Raw genomic sequence first — 20696 nt, 5'->3', positions numbered from 1 at the left:
AAGTGTGTACAATGAATAAGGTGGTGGGAGACCCCCTGATTTCAGAAATACATATTTCAACATATTTCTAATTAATAACAGATAAAATTGGGGATAGTGTAACATTTTTGGTGGACTGAATGCTATATGATGTAACCAAAACATCTACGATGAAGGAGACTAGAGGAGACTGCGCAGATGAACGGACACTTTCAAGTGACTGCCATGCACCTTTGAACCAGGAGAGCCAGGGAATCCAGGAGCTCCAGATGGCCCAACAGGTCCCTGAGAAAAGAAGCAGGCGGTTGGTATGTATTCAGGGGTATCTCTTGTGTGTTTCTGTTGTGTGCAGGAACAGGAATATAACTGTAACACTCACAGGAGGGCCAGCGGGACCAGGCAAACCATCATTTCCACGAGCTCCCTAGACACGACAGACAGCACAGAGGAGTCAGATTCAAGTTTTTCACGTGACTCGTGTTTTCACGAGCAGAACTCACAGCAACTCCACTGGGTCCAGGACGTCCTCTCTCACCCGGCAGACCACGAGGGCCCTGTAATGATCACGATGAGGATGTTTACATTGAAAATGACAACACACATTCCCGCTGTGACTCCCAGCACACGCACCATTGGTCCAGGAGCTCCATTCTCTCCGGGCGCACCGGACTCTCCCTGCAGGGCAAGTCAACAGTGTTACATCTGTGATTCCATTTTTCCAGTCTCTTCATCAGAGGATGCTCTAACCTTAGCACCCAGGGATCCAGTCTCTCCCTTGGCTCCATCCAGACCTGGATAACCCTGTAAAAACAGTCATGCGTTAGCTGAGACTCCTCATTCATAAATCCTTGATGAACACAGGACACACTTACTCTGTGCCCCTTGATGCCAGGGAGACCAGGGGTTCCTGGGAATCCACGAGCTCCCTAAAATACACAACACATTACTGAAGGAATCAAAGAACACATACAAGACTGGTTGGTCAAAATAAATACATAAATACATTTCGACCTACTTTTACCTAAAATAATATGCTCATTCCAAAGTTGGTGCATTGAAGAACCAGTTTTCACAAAGACACTGTTCACATGTATAGCTGTACACCCAGCTAGCCAGGGACGGCTCCAGTAATTTGATTTTATGTTGAATTTCAGTGCAATACTATGCAATAATATTTTACTGAGACTATTTTTAGTCATGATATTAAACTACTGCTGGACGTTTAAATCCACAGTTAAATTGGTGACCACTAGAGGGAGCCACACAACAGAATGTCTGTTATAAGCCTTTAACTGAAGAAGTATAAAAACAGTAGGATATTCAATCCATTTATTTAAGCTTTGCACATGAAAAGGCAGGTTTTTGTTCCAGCCGATTTCACCAGTCAGGTGTATGAAAACTGTAATCCGTTCAATCTGGTGCTGCTTGTTTGGTTGGAACAAAAACCCGCTGCAGTCCTTTTGTGGATCAGACCCCTCCTCTCTCTATGAGTTCCAAGTCTGTGTTAGCAATGATTCAGTCAAAGATCTATTGCTTCTCTACCGGCCCTGTCGAAGTACTGATGGCTCAGTATAATGTGGACTCAAAGATAACTCACCTGAGGTCCAGCAGGTCCACGGTCACCAGGTTTTCCAGGTTTGCCAGCTTCACCCTGAAAGAAAATGAAGAAGTATGAAGTCAACAGTGTTCCAGATGGATGAAAAACGTACCACCCTGCGCTTTCATCAGGCAGTGCTGACTATGCAAACAAAATTCATCATGTTATAAAACAAAGTTCTGAAATAAATGTAGCTACTGTTTAGTGAAGAGAAATAAAAATGGAACATTTAATGTTGTTTCTGTAAGTCCACCAGCTTACTTGGAAAAAAAAACCAAAAAAAACTTTTAGCGCACAATTCACGGTGTATATTATTCATTTCTTCTTTCTTCTTCTTTTTCTATGATTCATATTTCATCTCTAATTGTCCATATTTATTTAATTGTTTTACACACAAACCAAATCAATATTGCTGAATAATTTGATTTGGTGAAATGCTAAAACAATTGTGGATTTACTTACATCATCTCCAGACTTTCCAGAAGGTCCTGGAGGTCCACGAGGACCCATAGGACCCTGTCAATCAAAATAAACAGAGAAGGTAAAACACAATTCAAACACACATCTGGCCAGTTTTATGTTTGTGTAAATTGAAAATGTAACTTTATCATGTAAAACTGTACACTTTCCTTGTAACTAATGGTACTTTCCAGTTTCTTGGGGAAGTAAGCGTTGACACTACAGTTACTGTGAAATAACAAAACTTGCTCCTGTAAGATTCTTGCTCCACACTTTGTAATACTGTGACTTTTCCCAAAGCAGTCAGTCCACTTTGCTACTGTCAGTCGCTCTCCGGCAGGAAGTCTGATTTTAATCACGCATAATGATTCACTGAAACACTTAAAAAAAAAAAGGCTGCTCAGAGACTTGCTTTCTGCTTATCAGAACCCCGCAGGAGCAGATTAGCGCAGCAGTGGGGAGACCTTGTCCCGTCTACCTGCTGAGGGCAAAGGCAGGGGAGAGCTGTTTCATTTCTCTGTTTATGGAGGACCAAGTAAAGGTGGAGGGGATTAGTGAAGTGGCACGAATCAGGAAACCAGAAAGACATCAACAGAAAATGTTGCGTAGAATGTCTTTCTTCTTAATCTCTTCCATCTGCCATAATTCATTTGACTTTTAGTTTGCGTTTGAAAACTCACCAGGAAATTATTTTTAGTATTAATAAAGTCACAGTTGTTGTGTTGGAAATTAAATAAAATAATATTGAAAGATTTTGCACAGGTTTTATTCTTATATTTGCATTCAATGCATTATCATTTATTACATATTTTTTCAAAATTTGCATATCTATTTTCAGATATTTGTTAAAGGAGTTTTGAGCTACCAGTCATAAGCAATGTCACATTTAATGTTAAATGTACATGGAGTTGAATCACAGAAACAGTTTGCAGAGGTGCTGAGCCGTTCCGGTTCAGGTCCAGTTTGACATGGGATTCGAGAGATTTGGAACAGACTTCTTGACAGGAGAAAAAAAATCTGTTATATTAACTGGGAAACTGTAGGTTACCTATTGTAACCGTTGTTCTCCGAAGTGTGCGAAGCCCTCTAATGAGGCTTCGCTATTGGATATTCTGTAATATCGGAGCACACTGAAGGAGGATGTATTTCCTATCATCATGTTGTCATGTCTTTTTTATTGAAAATACTTGGTATGTACTAAGGGATATTCGGAGATCCTGCTGATATTCACGTTTGATGTCTGAGGATCAAAACATGATATTAGAAGTGATTTTGATTCAAAATCAAACTTCAGTGTTTGGAGTCCCAACATTTAAATCATAACCGTAAAACCTGTTTTGGCGTAGTCTGTTCAAGGATTGTATGATGCCTGAAAAGTAATGAATTACTTTCACAATATTCCATGAAAATAGTGTGAGATTTTTGCACGTGTCTGTCAGAACTGATCTCTAGTGCAGGTTCAGTGCAGCAGATATCGTTCCCAGTGTCTCTAAAAACGCTCTGCCATCTAGAACGCTCTGTGGTACTGTGGTACTTACAGCTTGACCGGGCTCTCCAGCTTCTCCTGGGTTGCCTTGGAAACCTTGTGGGCCCTGTGGTGGGAACACAAGAGTGAAATCATAAAAATTGTATTTACCTCCAGATTTTGTGGTTTACTGTGAAATCTCTTGAATGATTTACATAGTGAGAACTGGTTAAATCATTACACGGTCTGCATGTCTTATCCTCCCTTAAATCTAAGCTCACTCACGACGTTTAAATCAAGTTTGGACAAGTCAGCCGCCTACAACTCATTTGCTTCGGAGGCTGGGAAGTCAGAGATGGCCTCCAGCGAAGGACAGGAGCTGGAGGAGGCGGGTCTAGAGGGCAGCTTTTGTGGTAGGAACAAACCCTGCAGCCTTCACCTGGGAGATTACCGCTTAAGTGTCAGACATCGATTTGGGAATCGAAACTGGATCGTGATTTGAACCATAATGGAGCAGCAAATTGGTGTCTCCCTCAAACTTTTGACATTACACAATAACAAAACAACTTGTTTCAACATTTACTTATGAGGCAGTGACTTCCTGTTTGCCTCCAAATGACAGTGGGACTGCAGTTTGGCATAATATGATCAATAATCTGGCACTACATTGATGAAGATATAACTTGTTTATCTCATTTTCAATTTCACATTTGTACAGCTCTATGTTAGCCACAAAATATCACTGAAATTACTCTGACATTCAAACTTTTTAAATGATCAAAACACCAGGCTGTGCAGGTGTGTGACTTTATGACACTCTGAAAGCGGGTGTCTGTGACTCTACCACAGTTGGCCAATAGCATCTCTCTTGCCACAGCTACTTACAGGTGCTCCGTTAGGGCCGGGAGGTCCTCTTGGTCCCATTGGTCCCTGAAGGCAGAAAGAAAACACAATATTTGTAACATATTTATTAATAATTGTCGTCTCCAAGTTCAAAAACACTCTTGAAACCTCAGAGTCTCTTGTGACAAACCAGTAAATCACTTTAAATTCCACATACTTTCTCCTCCGTTTCTCACTTTTTACTGACAACCCTCTCCTTTTTTACCACCTGCTGTGCGCTTCCACAGATCATAGGTCATGAGCAGAGGTGCTGCACCTAAGAGAGGAGAGCTTGAACTCTCCATGACTTCCTAAACTTGGACATGAACTGAAAAACAAGATAATAGCCAACTGTTTGGTTTTCCTTGTTGGATAAATCCTTTCAACCCTGGAGATTTCTCGCATGGAAACAGCAGGTGACATTTCTCAGGAGAACTTCTCCTTCACTGAACCTTAATCTGCTTTGCGGAAGCTTCTGGATGGAATCACACGCCAAAATAATTTCTGCCTCGGCTTCACGCTTTGCTGCTCCGCACGGGGAAGTCACATTCTGTGGAAGCATTCAGTCAAATCATGTACCTTTCTCCTATTGTCCACACGGCCCGGCAAAACTCAGACACAAAACATACTTAGAGCAGCAGGCGGACAGGAAGTAGGATTTATGGATTCTGCACTCACAATACTGAAGTAAATGGTCGCGGATTTGACCAGTGATGCAAGATCGTGTTTCTGTTTGGGTTCAGCTTACTCTTGGTAAATCGACTTGCGGATATTCTAAGAGCAAAAATGGTCGCTGAGCGGAGGAGAAGCTTCCGATATTGTCACTCTCATCCATGAGAGTTGCTAATAAAATGACATTAATTTAGGAAGCAAGTGTGCACACTCTCAACCACTGAGGCGGCGCCCCCTAGCTGTGAATAGTTATTAATGACCCATCAGTTTCAAAGCACTCTCACCACGCCACCATGCCAAAAGAGCCATAATGCACTGCAACAGTTTAACCCTTAGAAACTATCATGACCCAATTCAATCATTTTTCTTCAAAATATTTTATTGTCTTTAACTATGACAAATATTATTTACAAAATTAATCTGAAATTTCAATTTAACTTCAAATTTTAATTGAATTGTTATCTCTATGAAATTGTTATTCTCGTCTCCTCCGCCTGCCATCTTGCTTGTAGCGTTTTTTTAGACTCACTCAGATTTTTTTTTTTGAGTAGCCAAGTCTGCATGAAAGGGGTAATTTTAAGCACCAGGATAAGCAAGAGAATAAGTAAAATTTAAATTATTTTTTTTTTTTTCCGATGTTTCATCAGATCTTATCATTTATGAAGAGCGCTGACCAACAACCTGTTCAGGGGACCAACTCTGGAGAACCCCAACGGTTGTCAATAACAAACATCATGTCAAAAAAAAAAGAAAAAATCAGGGGCCGTCGCCAAGGAAAACCTGTGAAGACTACACAGTGGCTCTCAGAAGTGGATAAAGTCGCCTTTCACTGGAGGTGGAAAGGCTTCATGGAAGAGCTGTCAATAGTGCTCTATATCCAGGACTGTGTGTTTAAGGGCCCATGCTTGAATAAACACCCCACGGTGCAGCTCTTTTTCAGCATGTTGGGAGGAGCATGGGTTTTAATTGAATCAGCCCTCGATGAAAACATCTACAGTGGGCCACTGCCTCCATCAAAAAGCCCAGTATCAGGTCTTGTCTCGGGCAGACATGGACAGTTAGCCACACAGATTGCCGTGAAACCCTGTCTTCTGCTTCTCTAAGCTTCAGGGCAGCCACAAAAATATCTCCCAGCATGCTCCAAATCCACAACAGACAAGCCTCCATGCCAGGAGATTACATGACCACGTGAAGTGGATCTGGTTTCACAACTGTTAAGAGACAAACTGTCCATGTGATGAGCTTCCTACATCCATCGGTTTTTACTCAAACCATTGCCGAAAACGTCGGAATAACCAGATCCAGGGCTCCAGCAGCTGCTGGGTTGGTTGGCTCACCATGGGTCCTTGCATCACTCCCATCTGCGCGCCGCCACCAGCTTTCTCGTCGAAACCACCGGCCATCTGAGCAGCAAAGTTCTGACAAAAGACGGGAAACTTCCATCACGACTCCACAATCATGCTGAAGGATTAAAGCAATCACAAATAACAATTCCTTGGATTCATATGTTGATTTGAGGGAAAACTGGCTGCCAAATCCAGAATTGAAATTCACCCCCTGGTAACTGGGACCGAACAGTCGAAAAGAGTTTTGAAAAGAAGCATGTCGTTGATGAGAGAAACTGGTGCGTAGATATTTTCCTGCCATTTCCCAGCAGCACTTCTCAAGAAATGATCCTGTGTGGATTTTTCAGGCATCTGTTGTCATTTCTGTCTCTCCTTCACAAAGGCTCTCTTGTATTTCTCCTCCAAAATAGAGCCTATCAGCTTACCCACGAAGACTGGGGCCGTTTTATCTCCTTGCTTTTTCAGTTTCTCATTCAGTAATTGTCATCGAATACTTACTCCACCGAGGCCAGGAGGTCCATTAGGTCCTGGAGGTCCAGGGGGTCCGGGGTTCCCGGGGGTGCCAGGTTCGCCATCTCTGCCTCGGGGTCCAGGTGTTCCCTGGAAACAAAGATTTGGCCATTACACCTTCATTTGCGGTTCTAAAATACAAATTTGATAGGTTGTATAAAATTCGGTCGAATATTTTGCATTATGTTTCAATGAAGACACAGTAGGAATACTAAACTTTGTTCTCCGGCTAAAGCTTCATCTTCTTCCATAAAAATTTTGTCACTTGACGGGAGAGCAGAGCAGTACTGATATTGGGACATCAGTTTTCGGGTTGATATGAATCAATTTCATCTTAGATTTTGTCAAATGATACTGTATTTGGCTGGTGAGATCTGAGTCCATCATTTATCAAGCGGCGCTGACAGCAACCTCGCGCTCAGTTGAACCAACTCCAACAGCTTTCACAGCCGACTACACCTGTAGCACGCATTTAGGAAGTGAAAACGGATAACTGTGGAGTGGACACTGACTGGTATAAACAGGACTTTACCAAAGTTATGCACATGGCAGTGATTTATTTGAAGCGGCCTGCTTCCCTGCACATACCTCTGCACGTGTAGTGACACTACCCAGTGAGGTGACCGAAGAATGTTGCTACAAGCCGACTCAAGCAAGCCAAAACACATTTGGTGTCTGTTTCACATAAACAAAGTCACATCCATATTCCCAAGGATGCTACACCAGTTCACGACAAAAGTCCCACTGAAAAGCAATGATCCTGTTTCACTGTGTGAGAGGGATTTGTGCTCTTGACTGACCCTCTCTCCCTTCTCTCCTCGTGGTCCACGGAGTCCTTGCTCTCCTGGGGGGCCCTGAAGGTGAGACGGAAGGTTTGTCAGAGACGCCGCTCATGCTCACGCTGGACTGACCAAACACCGTCATCATACCATTGGTCCAGGTGGTCCTCTTGGTCCTACAACCTGAGTGGACAAAACACAACAGTATGAGAGGCCAAAGTCAAAAGTCTGCACATGGTTTCTTTCCACATTATCGTCCTCCCGCAGTAATCTTGGGCTAATCACTTCAGGCACAGCATCACAAGAGACATACAATAAACAATGCCCCCTTTTTTATTTCCTGCCATTCCAGCTCCTCACAAAACATTTCCAGGTGCCGCGCCGCAGCTCTGTCTTCCCCTCTGTGTCCTACATGAAGCTCTATAAAAGCCTGTCGCCGTAATAAGTCGACAAAACATCTCAATGTTCAGTGGTTTTTTTTACACGGCCACAATTTGCTACAAAAAAAAGAGTTGTTTTTTTTTTGCTACTTACATCGGTAATGTCTCCAGGTTCGCCTTTCTGACCCTGTCCAAGGAGAGAAACACAAATGAGACCAACTCATAACAAAGAAACAGCCCACTGAATCTTCTGCTGAAGCGACCTTGACTTTAGAGCGATGCACAGTGCAGCAGGAAATGCATATCAACCATCTGCTGGAGCTGTGTTACATCAACGCCTGATCTAAATCCATTAACCACAGGCTGCTATTGTTGATGCATGTCTGGGACTGATCAAATTGTAGACACACACACAGACACCATCATGATCACAGTGTCTCACCTTAGCTCCAGGTGTTCCTGTAACGGTCGAGAAGGGAGAAGAGTTAGGAAGGTTTCAGAGCAACACAATAACAGACCGACAGCACTTTCCCAGAAGCCCACGCAGTCTGTACCGATGCTGTTTAATTTCCCGGAGAAAATGTGTTTAATGGCTGCAGACATAATAAAGCTGTCGGACCCCAAGCTCCCATTTAGATTGCTGAATCACCATCTTACTGCTCAGGGTGAAAGCGAAAGAACAAAGCAGCTGTTTTGTCAAATCCTAAAAGCTGCAGCAGAAGCTGGGAGGGCGAAGAAATGTGATTATGCTGCTTAAAGTGCTGCTGGTGTGGTTGTGTCGGAAATTAAAGTCTCTGTTGTACCACATAATTGTTTCAAAAGTTAAGCTGAACTTTTCAAATAACTGCTCGGAGCAGGCCAATTTGTTTTTAACAATCCGAAATAATAATCATGGTTAGATTAACGTATTAGGATGGAGACGAATGAGTCGCCGTTAGTTTGCAACTGTGCAACATGGTGTGTCTGGTTTGTGTAGCGCCTTCAAAATGTCAAGGTTTTTGAAGATCTAAGGAGTTCATGAGAGTAAGAGACAGATGGTTGGATGGATGGATATATGGAATATATAGGGATGGATGATGGGTGGATGAATGGATGGAATATAAATGATGGATGTATGGTAAGATGGATGGATGGCATAGATACTGATGGATGGAATACACATTGATACTGTACATGGATGACATATGGTTGATGGATGGATGATAAATGAATAATGGGTGACATGGTTGGATGGATGATAGAATGATGGACTGATAGATAGATGATGGACAGACAAACTGATGGATGAATTGAAGCATGAATGAGTAATATTTCCATAAATTAAATAATTGATTTAATTTAAATTAATAATATATATTTTTTTTTCAAATAGATGTATTACTTTATCAACTTAAATTGGTTTAAATACATTTTGATTCACTTCATTTAAGTAGTTTATTCTCTCACCAGAGCAGTGTGATTAAATATACATATTGTATAAATATATATAAATATAAATATTGGCTAGAGTGAATTCAAATGCTGTTAAATCAATGGTCCCATCTCAGAATGCAGAGTACCAGCGAGCATCAAAAGGCATGCAACAGCTAACAGTGACACTTCTGACTTCAGTCCCGCACACTTCTCTATTTTGGCTTGACACCAGGCTGCCCGAGCGCAGCCACTGGGCAGACTGTCACTGTTTTCTCATACCACCAGATCTGCACGAGAAATCCACAGAGAGCAGCGCAAGGGAGAAATGTGAAGCCATGTCTGCTGCACTGAGGCATTTCCTTAATGGCTCCCACATGCAGTCATGATACTCTGGATGTGAGAGAGTATTCAGACGAGGTGGGGCCAAGGTGAGACTGGCGTGGAAAAATAGAGGAAGCATTCCGAGTGAAATCTGACCAGAAGTGTCACTGTTGTTTTAGTCCCCGACCATGAGTTTGCTTCGGAGGTAGGAGATGGAATCAAAGCCTGGAAACTCTTTGATTGATACCAGTGCTTCCTCTTCCAGAGCAAACGCGATGATCTGGCACAGTAATTTATTTTTAAATAAATTACAACCGATGGCTGGCGAGGAGGCAGCAGGGCAGATGGGGCAGCACTCTCCAAATGCGATTTCAGGGTTGGGACAGTCTTTTAGCTCCTCGCAGACAATTTCATCGCACAGGACGGTTCCGGTGTCGCACACGCAGATGCGACAAGGCTCCGGCTTCCACACATCCTTGTCACTATAGCGCTGGCCGTCCTGTGTACAGCTAAAAACATCTTCCTCTGTGTGTCACACCGAACACATGGGAGCACAGGAGGAGAAGAGAGAGGAGATAATGCATCAGAAAACAACACAGAAGACAGGCACATTACGCGTGTGCTACAGTAAAAAGCACCCAGCATCTGCGGCCGTACTTTCTCTGATCACCCATGCTTTCCATTCTCAAACTTCACTTTAAATTTGAGACAATATTTGTGAAATTATCCTACATACAGAGTCATGTTTCTGGGCACAGTTGCTTAGGCTGTAACACAGGTCAAATTGGTGCATTCTACTGTATTTTAATTCACATTTCACATCTCCCTAGTCGCAATGTTATTTGCCTCATTTATTGCGCGTTTATTAACCCTACTGTGTGTTGAAATTATTTATTAAAAACGACCAACCAGCGTGCAGGACCTACAGCATCCACGTGGTGGCAGTGTAAATTCAAGTAAGCCACAGGAAACCTCCAATTACTTCTCAGGAGCTGGAGCCCATGTGCCTAAATTCCGCGACAAGTTAAATATAGGGCGAGTTTACATTGTGGGAGACACCCTAATTCACCGCGCAGGAGACAGACTTTACATTCAGGTGATAAAAACAAATGATTTCCGGTGTAGTGTTTTGGCTGGCCAACAGTGATGGAGGCTGCTGTTGCCACTCCACACTGCAGATTTTGCCCTTTGGAGTTCCTTAAATTGTTCAGCTGAGGGGCTTAAAGAAAGCTTGTGATTGGACTCACCTAACCTGCATGGTGGGGGTGGCAAGTACAGTAGCTATATTTACCTTTGAACACTGTTTAAGTCTATGTAACCTCATGGACTCACAAGTCATGAATGAGGTCTTTCTGGGAGAGCGACAGAGCCAGCAATTCACAAACTACTGACTTGAATAAACATGTTTCAGGGCCTCATCTGGACGCCGAAGCTGATGCCAGCTCTACTAAAGATAAAGATGGGCACTTTTAAAGGCATATACTTTGGATGGTTTCACACCTGCCATTCTATTAAAGTAGACAATGGGCAATAAACCCACTCAGAAAAGGCACTGTACTTTTAGTCGCCTCCACATTTGCAGAAGTTCTGTGTTCTAAACGATAAAGATTAAGTAATCCCTCGCTTTCTCAGAAGACCTCCACATTCACACTTTCAAGGAACTGAGGTCAACATCAGGCTTTTACCCCTCCAGCATCTTAAAAAACAAAAAAACCTGCCACTGGTTAAGGCTGAAAAAAAAAAAAAAAAGAGAAGGCATTATATCCAGAGGCCAACGTAACCTGAAACTTGGCCACAGCAAGAGTGGCTTTCGTCTTTGGCATGGACATTTGCTCTGCTTTTACAATTTTCAACCCCAAAATACAGCTTTATTTTTCTCCAGAAAAATCTGGGCTAAGCCTGATTTACGAGCAGGGCACCGCACCTTCTCAACATTTCAATAATAAAGCCTCTGTCTCCTATTTTTTTCCAGTCACCTTTCTCTGGCTCTCTTCTGACTGACTGTCACAGCTTTTTGGGTGATCTTTTAAGCAGATGGAAACACATGGAATATTATTTCTGGCTTTAGTCGCTGGCACACCATCACACTCGCAAGAATATTTACATTAATAAAGTGTATTTCTTGGGCAAATATCTGAAATGATTAGTCCGCTCTTCTGTCTCAACAAGCCAGGGTTCGCATGGATGCCCTCTGACAGCAATGGAATGTGAACACTTCTCACCAAAGGCCCTTGAGCCTGACCACCTTTCACTTTTGCCCATCCCCACCCCCTTTTATCATCACTGTTAAGTGAATCTGCAGTTAAAAGCACTGGCCCCGAAGCAACCACAGGTGTCTGGCTGTGTCTTAAAAGCAAAGCTGGGGGCTCGTTGATCCTTTCAGCCTAATAAAGTACTTCATCAGCAGGTACACGGGGAGCGGAAGATGAAGAAGAACCGCAGGTGCCACTACTTTTACGCACGTCCTTAAGTTTTCCAAACAATTCCATCTAACCATATTTCTCCCTTCATCGTAGAGAACTCGCATTTCCATCACATTAAAATCATTTTCAAAGACTTAAACTCAACTTTATACGCTGCGTGAGAGTTTTATTTACGTGCGTAAAACTCCGTCGCGCTCCGGTGGAACGCATATCAGAAGGTTTCCCCAAACATCTATGGCTTTTCTACGGAGAAAATCAAAGCGTGTCACTTACGGTCGTCCTCCTCTTGACATCTCACAACGGCTAATAGACAGACTTGGGTTGCTACAAGTAGCAATAGAGTCCGTGAATCCGCAAACATGTCTAAATATTAGACATGCACGGCCCTTGATGGAGAAAGAAGTGTGCAGTGGCTTCTTTCACAGTGTGTCTGTCCCCCTGTTACAAAAAACGAACCATTCGACCTTCACCCTTCCTGAAATGAAAAGAAAAAAAAAGATGGATGGAAGAATCCGTCGGCAGGACTCGGACCTGCAGCAGAAAACTCAGCACCGACCGCTTCAGGCCAGACGCTGTAGTTTTATGTCCCCGTTGCCTTCAATGAATATTCGTATATTCCCAAATATGAGGCCGGCCCCCTTTAACCCCCCGTCTGGGTGTAATCTGAGCCCCGTTTCCCTCCCATTCCTGGCTCCCAGGTTCCATTATTCCCGTCCCAGCCCACTTCTCCCCGCACGTGCTGAACTCCCAACAACTTTCCACACCACTTTGAGACCCTCATTCATGCCTCCAACAGACACCGACTATTTGCCCCTCGCACCAATATTTAGGTCACACGAGGCAAGGAACTGCATTATTAAATTAACACGGTTCATGAGCGAAATCATTATTTTTAATGCCACATTTAGTATTTACTGTGGTAAAAATGACATAAACCTATATTACCACACTAATAATGTTATAGCGTTCTCAGTTGGTAATTAATGAATAATGATATTTATTCAGTGTTTATATGTATAATGCTTCGATTATCAATTTAAAAAATCAAATATGTAATTTATTGATGAAGCTAACAGGGAGTTAATGTATAATGTGTAATGGATAAATGCTGTTTTGTTCACTCACAAACACCTGACCAGACCATCCCTTGCTGTCCCTGTTCAACCTTGTCCCTGTAGTGGACAAGTCAATGAGATGTCAACAACTCCGCAACTCCACAGATGTATAAATAGCACAGAGACAGTTTGGATGCATCATTTATGTTGGGTCCTCAACCCCGAGCAGGTTCTGACCCCCTAGTCTTGACCCTTGAACCCTTTATTGGACACTAAAGCAGCTGGGGGGTGAAGAGTGTAAAGCACCAAGGCTATATCTGCTGCGTCACCTCTGCCAAGAGGGCATTGCTTCTGCCACTGGTGAATGTCTTTCGTTCATTTTGTACTGTGCTTTAAACAAAAACCGACAATATCCCACGGTTTTGTGCACGTTTACACACTCAAGCTGTCAAGTGAAGTTGGTGAGGACGAGGAGGGTTTGACAAACTGAAACAATTATGGGGATTCTAGAGTGAACACACACAACCTCTTAAAACTCTCAGCTAATATAGAAGGCTTAAGGTAATAATGCTGCTTGCTGGAGAAGGCAGCTGACGTTGGAAAAAGGTTTGGCATTTAATACATCTCTGGTGCCCAGTCGCCAATCTTGCTGCAGGTTTACAGGGACAGGGTTTTTGGATCCAGTTGAGAAGACTATTGATATCAGTTAAAAGACCTGAAGGGCATTTTGTGCAGATGGGGTGCCCTAGTTAGCATCATGTTGTTCGTACGGAGCGGAAGATGAGACTCAGCACTATAGTAAAAAAATATCATCCTTGTAGTTTCCTAACTGACTTATCACAGGGCACAGTTCTCAAATAACCTCTGTATGTTTTCAACTGTGGGAGGAAATTGGAGATACAGATAGATGACATAGAAACTCCACAGTTCGCCTCCAAAGTTGCCTCACACTGGTGGCAAACCTACAACCTTCTTGTATTTAAAAAAAGATGAACATCAAAATGAGCCTTATAATGCTTTGTGTTTTGTTATCTCACATATGATACAGATTATTTTCATCCCTTGACAGCACACACAAACAATCCCCACTCACTCACTCACTCACAGACTACTGGTCTTGGTGGGAGTATGTGTTCAGTTTCTACAGTTTTCCTTTTGCCTCTTCTCCTTTTGTTTGTCGCGCCACCTTTATGTTTATACATTCCATTGACGTTCGCCTTATCAGGGAAAAGCAAGACAGGACTGACTACCCAGAATGCACCTGGGGACATGTCAGCTCTCCCCTCTCCACAAATTAGAATTTAATAACTGAGTTAATGAAGCCAGTTGTGTAGCCACATATTTGATTCAACCTTTTAAACCACGGTCTACATGAGTCAAGTCAATACTGCGGCACTATATACTGTATAAGCATCAGAGCGAGTGAAGAATCATGCAGCATTACTCTGCATGGTGAACTTGACAAACATCAGGCATCAAAATATCATTTTAAAAGTTTGGATTTATCAAGTCACAATCAAAAGTAGAGCAGCAAGGACACCAGCAATGACTTCAAAAATGGCAGTCCAAACAATCCCACAATCCTTTGCAAATTGTGAACTACACTGTGAGCGTCTGTTGTCCAGTGAAATGTTCAGTGCCACCAAGAAGGACTTAAACATCAGCTTCTCTAAGACACTCATGAGCTGAAGCCAATTTCTGTTTCAGTCTTGTTTCTGCAGTGACTACTTTTGTTGCCCTCTTCTACAGGGTTTGCAGGCGCTATTGGGAGTCCACGAGCAAGACCCTAGAACACACTTCCTCTCCTACAAGACTGCATCAGACTGGCTGATGAAGACGAACAGATGTCGACTCATGACCTTGAGAAGCATGTAATCTTGTAAAGAGACTGAGCACGGGTTCATTTTTGACCAGAGCAATGTTTCTTGAAAACTATAATTGTTCTCTTTTGTGATGTGGAGGCGGCTCAATAAACCCAGCGATCAAAGATTACAAGGCCATTCATCATCTATTCCTGGGCTGGAAGCCTCAAATCAGAGGCCGTGGTTTTAATATAGACTCTGCTGGTTTCAGCATGTCGTCTGATTTTAATTCTTTCAGTGAATGCAAATGAAGAATTGTTGCATGACAATATTGCCCTGTTAAACACAGAGATGTTCAGCGTTCACACTGGTTATAAATCCGTGTAAGAGCAGTGAGCACATGCAGGCGGGAGGAATTCCGTTTTTGCTGAGTGAGCTGAGACAAGACATGCCTTTGTTTCTGGACCTGCTGCTTGGACCCGTGGCTGGATTTTAATTACGTCTTCAAAGTAGTCCTGCGGTGGACTGACAGATGTGTCCTCTGACAGCACGAGAGGTCAAAGGGCGAGGGAGCCAGCGACGGTCTGAGAGGAATGAGAACATAAACATTGCTGCTACGGGTATCGAATGAGTGCCATTTAAATATTGAATATGGTAAATGTCAAAATAAGAGTTCACCTTTAGCGTCAACTTCAGGACTGACACCATGGATCTGCTCAGTAGACGCCAAAGAGGATTTTCAGCAAGAAAGGTGACCAGATTTGTGCTGAAAACAGTGGAGTTTGGAGAACGTCAGGCACAATCTTTTGTTTGTCAGATTTTGAAAATGATACATACATACATACATCCAGTCTGAGAGAAGAGGAGAAGGCCTCACTTTTCTGTTTCTGTACCAGACTCATTTTTTTCATTATTTTCATTACAAAGTAAACAAAGTAAATAAATACATTTTTATATGCCTTTTAGATTATAAAGGGAAAAAAATAGCTGTACAAATACATCTACTTTTAAGGTGAAGTTGACCAATGACCAAATGATACACTGATCGTGGCGGTGACTGACTCACACACTGATGCCACAAATCACTCTGCACCTACCTTTATTTTGACTTCTAAATTCTGGAGCTCTGCCTCCCTCTCAACCAAACATGACTGAGGGGGTGGCACCCTTGCTATAAATCGCTATGTCATGCATGCAAACATCATGGTCAACGGCGCAGCTCTGATGTCCTTCACTTGAATCCACTTCTTGCACCTCCTACATACTCTCACTGCAACTCACTATATCATCAGCAAACATCAGGGTCCGTGGAGATTCCTCCCGAACCTCATCTGAAACAAAACTTTGCATTAGATTTAATTATCAGTGGACGGCAGCGCCATATATTCAGTTGATAGATTGAGCAGCCACAACTCACTCTAAGTATAGCCTTCACCGATTCACACAATTCATTTTCAAGATTCAAAGCTTCAAAGAATGATGAAAACGTCTGTGAATATCTGTTTAGGAATGGAGTCTGGAAAGATAATCAGAGAGGATTGGGGACAGAAGAAGAGAGACAGAAAAGGGGGGGTTCAGACTGGGAAAAGAGGCGCAGAAAAAAAAACAGAAGAGAAGCAGTAGGTGGAGAAAAAAGGTTGGTGGGAAAGATGGAATGCAGGAATGGGAGAGGGGACGGGACAGAAGGGGCGGGAGGAGAAGGGTGGGAAGATGGTCGATGATGAAGAAAAGGTGCAAGCCGTAGGGTGGACTGATGCGATGACATCACAGGCTGAAAGAATGCCCTATCATCGGACGAAACCTGGTTTAAACTATACGGTCACATGGGGAGAGTTTAAATTTAGAAAAAAGATGTCTCCAATTCTTCTTTCTTTCACGTGTAATAAAATATCAATGAAACAGCTGGCTTCTTTTGGGGACAAGTGAGAAGTGAAGCTGCGTGGGACACGTTGTTTATTGATGGAGCGTGAAAAACGCTGGGAACCAGGAGCAGACCGTGTTTCCAGCTTGATTAAATAAACCTCAGCCAGCAAACAAACTGTGGCCTATTGATTTCAGTATAAGATTGCTGGATAGAGAGAGCAAGAGTGAGAGCGGGAGAGAGAAAGAGAGAGAGAGGGCAAGCTGTGAGTCTCTGTTTCATTACAGCTTGTCAGTTGAAGACTCAATTTTAACAGCCTATCGCATCTTCAGAGGGAACGTTGGTCTGTGTCAGCAGATTTGAGACATCACAGTGTGTATTTGTCAGTGTAAATGAAAGCAGAATAACTCTGTCCTGTAACCAGTGAAAGCAAATATATCATTTGTTACCAGACTGTTATCCATCAGCTAGCTGAAATGCTGGAGGCCTGTAACAGTAGATAGCCACACATTAGATGTGTCTCTCACACAAAGACCCTCACTACTCCAACTGTCAAGACATGTCCGTCCCAATTCGTCCCTGAAGCTGGTCGTTCATGTGAAGCTGCTTGAGATCTCTGACTTTTCCTCAACCGTTTGTGTAAAGTAAACTCTATCCCCCGGGATTGTCCATGCTTTTCCAGTCACACCCCTGTACACCCCAACAAATATACCCCAAGCAGCTCTTCTTGGTGTGCATCAAACACACTGGGTAGACTGTCAATTACACCAAATATACAGGAGAGAAGACAATACCTATCCCAACTGGAGCTGTTATGACTTACTGGCTTACACAACATTGTGATGATGCCGTATCATGGTTTCCCAAAACTTTTGGTCTGACCCATCGGCCGTGACGCCCCTTTCCATGAGGACCAAAATGACTTAGCTAGCTCCCTCTTATTGTTAAAGTGAGCTTACATACAACAAGCAAATTCCTCGAAAGCTAAATTTGTCGCATCAAATGCTGGAGTTGAAAAATCGGAACTTTGAGCTCAGAATTGATGGTGCTGAGAGAGCGAATTCAACATCAAGACAAAGAAGCTGAACGTAGCGGTTGTAGACATCTAAACTCACCAAGATGATAGCGCCAATGAAGGACAGTGAAAACAGCGCGGACCAAAATCTTGTTTTGCCTAAAGCTGTGCATCTCCGACCTGTTCCTAGCAGATTGACCTATTTTTCAAGGCAACTTTGTTGTTGCCGTAAATCAACGACCATTCTGATGCAAATAGGCACGTTGCCAAGTTGTGTTATTGTGTCACAGAATAAATTGCGTGCATATTTTATGTGCTGCTCAGGATTTTGGGTTTTATTTTAGAGCTGCCGTGAGCAGCAACACGACTCATGACTTCACAGTCACAGTTCCTGCTCTCCATTTGTGACCCAACTCCCAGAGTGCATTTAAAAACCTCACTTTTCTTCAATGTAAATTCAGCGAGAAGACATCCCTGTGTGGCCTCTTTTCGCACGACTCCTCGAGAAACAAACCCCTGTCTCGCTCGGAGCATGACAGCAAACAGCAGAATCCAATTACGTTTACAGAAGTCAACGGCCCACGGTCCCACACACGGCCCTCACTGTTTCAATTAGCGCCACTTATCACCCGAGCGTCACTTGCCAAGCAGTCACTGATGTGACAGGAGGACAGTGGGCGGAAGAATGTGCTCATTAACAGTGAAAACTAACATTAAAAGAGCAACATCTTGAATGACATTGTCCCAAAGATCAAGCAGCTGAAGTAAGGGAGAAACGCAGGTGGAAAAAAGGCAGGAGAATGTGGCAGCATCCGTGGAAACCTCCTGACAGAGTCTGGGGTGGGGATTAGAAGTCTTGCAAATATTTGGGATCAGAGGTCGCAGTGGTCATATTTTTGGTGAGGAAATATGGACGCAAAAGCTTAGTGAAGATGATGTGACATAGGAGGGTTCATCGGAGAGTTGAGAGTTCATATTAAAAAAAAAAAGACAATGAACTGTTGAGCTTTTATGAAGACAGAACATAAGAAAGAAATGAAAGGTTTTCAGGGAGACGCTTGAAGGACCACAGGAGCACATTAAATGAACTTTTTAAGCTCTTCATGAGCATTACTCCCATTTCTCCTTTCACTGTGTCTGGTTAGTCTATCAGTGTGATCAGTGCCTCCACCTCGCTAGCTAGTCCAGCTTCAGGGATTTGGGAGGGTTCGTCTTTCAGTCCGGCTGTCAAGTTTCCTGCTCGGTGCTTTCAATACATTCAACACATCAGAGTCTGTCGAAGGGTTTTTCTGAGTGAAATAACAAACGCTGACTCTGTTAAGAAATAACTTTTGCAACACGTTTCATATTGTCTTTTGTCTGTCACTATTAGTTTAGTGAGACTGTTTTGTCTCGCTACTTCGTGTTGTTTTTCAGGGTTGAAGTGACTTATTGAGGAGCGCCATCTGTTCAGTTTTCATATTTTCCCAGAAACTCAGCTGAAATGATGAGTCTGAGTTGTGCGACCAGTGTCACCTCTGCACTGACAGTTTGCTCCCATGACTCTTCCTTGATGACAGCTGGGCGTGGCTCTCCACTCCATCGACACTGGCTGAGTGAGGCTAAATGTATTAGCCACAGGCTCACATGGTCAGAAATGACCTGCACTGACTGATCTGTGGAGTCAAAACAGAAGAGAGGGCATCCTGGGACCCCAAAAGAAAAAAAAAGTCAGCCATGTTGATATTTTTCATGACAGCGGTGGTCAGTGGCGTTGTCACCCACACAGACACACTTGTGGCATAGAGCCTTCCTCTGAAAACATCTGCGAGCAATTTCACCTAAATCTGATTTCACCGAAAGATTTGATTTTAAAATGTATTTTATCTTGAAGCTCTTTTGGCTTGATCCACGATGAAACATCTCCAGAGCCATTCACTTCTTACCTCCCCGTTCATCGAAGATTTCTTTTCCCTCCAACCTTTATTGCACCATTACATTAAAACAAACAAAGCTAATGCAATAACTGGATTATTTTATCCCCATTATTCTCAATTCCAATGACTTCACATCATGAGGGATCAACACTGGGGAAAGCAAGAATTGAAAGTAACAAAAACACATCTGGTTTGATTACAAAAGATAAAGTCAACACCGCCGTCTCTACTTGGGAAGGGCACTGTACTGTGGGTCCGGTCGTATGGAGCTCATTTCCTGCCGCGGACTTGGTCACATGAATACCCCCATTATGGAGGGAGCTCTTGATGAAACCTGGTGTTGAAAACAGCAGCGGTGGGTTCTTCTTCCTAAAAAATAGACATCAGAATATAGTCGACATCGAAAGAACTTGCTGTGTATTATACTGTAATTACCCTTATTTACCAATGCCTATTAGACATGCACAGGATCGTCTGACAAAAAACTTAGTATTAGTAGAAGTTTTTAATTTGAAGACATGAAAAATGGTTATTTTTGAAATCAAATAAAAAAATAAAGTACTGTAGATAAGCAATTCAGGGTTTTTCAGCGCTTTGAACTCCATCAAAAAGTGACTGAATTTTGGTCGCTTCCATTCGTACAGTATGACACACCCGTAAACTACCTGAACATAAGATGGAGATATTCTAGTAATGTGTGTTGAACTGTCATTTAAAATTGAAAAGATTTCTTTAGCGAGCACCAGTTCTTGTAGGTTCCCATGTTGATAGTTGAGGTCAGCGCTGGTGATTAAACCCCACTATAATGTCAAACCAAGAGA

General features: G+C 42.8%; 1 protein-coding gene across 2 annotated transcripts in view; it reads right to left on the bottom strand.

Annotated features, from left to right (window-relative positions):
- col2a1b (collagen, type II, alpha 1b) overlaps positions 1 to 12817 on the bottom strand; it is a 32752-nt gene extending 19935 nt beyond the window's left edge. Inside the window, exons 1-18 of one of the 2 annotated variants that reach the window (XM_053867099.1) lie at positions 12500 to 12587; positions 10119 to 10328; positions 8512 to 8528; positions 8224 to 8256; positions 7840 to 7872; positions 7711 to 7764; positions 6899 to 7000; positions 6392 to 6472; positions 4386 to 4430; positions 3574 to 3627; positions 2039 to 2092; positions 1577 to 1630; positions 852 to 905; positions 727 to 780; positions 610 to 654; positions 480 to 533; positions 359 to 403; positions 211 to 264 (exon numbers count right to left, since the gene is read on the bottom strand). In XM_053867099.1, coding sequence (XP_053723074.1) covers positions 211 to 264; positions 359 to 403; positions 480 to 533; positions 610 to 654; positions 727 to 780; positions 852 to 905; positions 1577 to 1630; positions 2039 to 2092; positions 3574 to 3627; positions 4386 to 4430; positions 6392 to 6472; positions 6899 to 7000; positions 7711 to 7764; positions 7840 to 7872; positions 8224 to 8256; positions 8512 to 8528; positions 10119 to 10328; positions 12500 to 12587 — 1131 coding nt within the window. Of the gene's footprint in view, positions 1 to 210; positions 265 to 358; positions 404 to 479; positions 534 to 609; positions 655 to 726; positions 781 to 851; positions 906 to 1576; positions 1631 to 2038; positions 2093 to 3573; positions 3628 to 4385; positions 4431 to 6391; positions 6473 to 6898; positions 7001 to 7710; positions 7765 to 7839; positions 7873 to 8223; positions 8257 to 8511; positions 8529 to 10118; positions 10329 to 12499 lie in introns of both variants that reach the window. The other variant, XM_053867098.1, reaches the window with a different exon arrangement.
- Between the last annotated feature and the right edge of the window lie 7879 nt (positions 12818 to 20696).

Source organism: Synchiropus splendidus, chromosome 6, assembly GCF_027744825.2.
Source record: "Synchiropus splendidus isolate RoL2022-P1 chromosome 6, RoL_Sspl_1.0, whole genome shotgun sequence".
Lineage (NCBI taxonomy): Eukaryota > Metazoa > Chordata > Actinopteri > Syngnathiformes > Callionymidae > Synchiropus > Synchiropus splendidus.
Note: the sequence above shows the minus strand (reverse complement) of the source record. Positions and strands in the feature narration are given on the sequence as shown.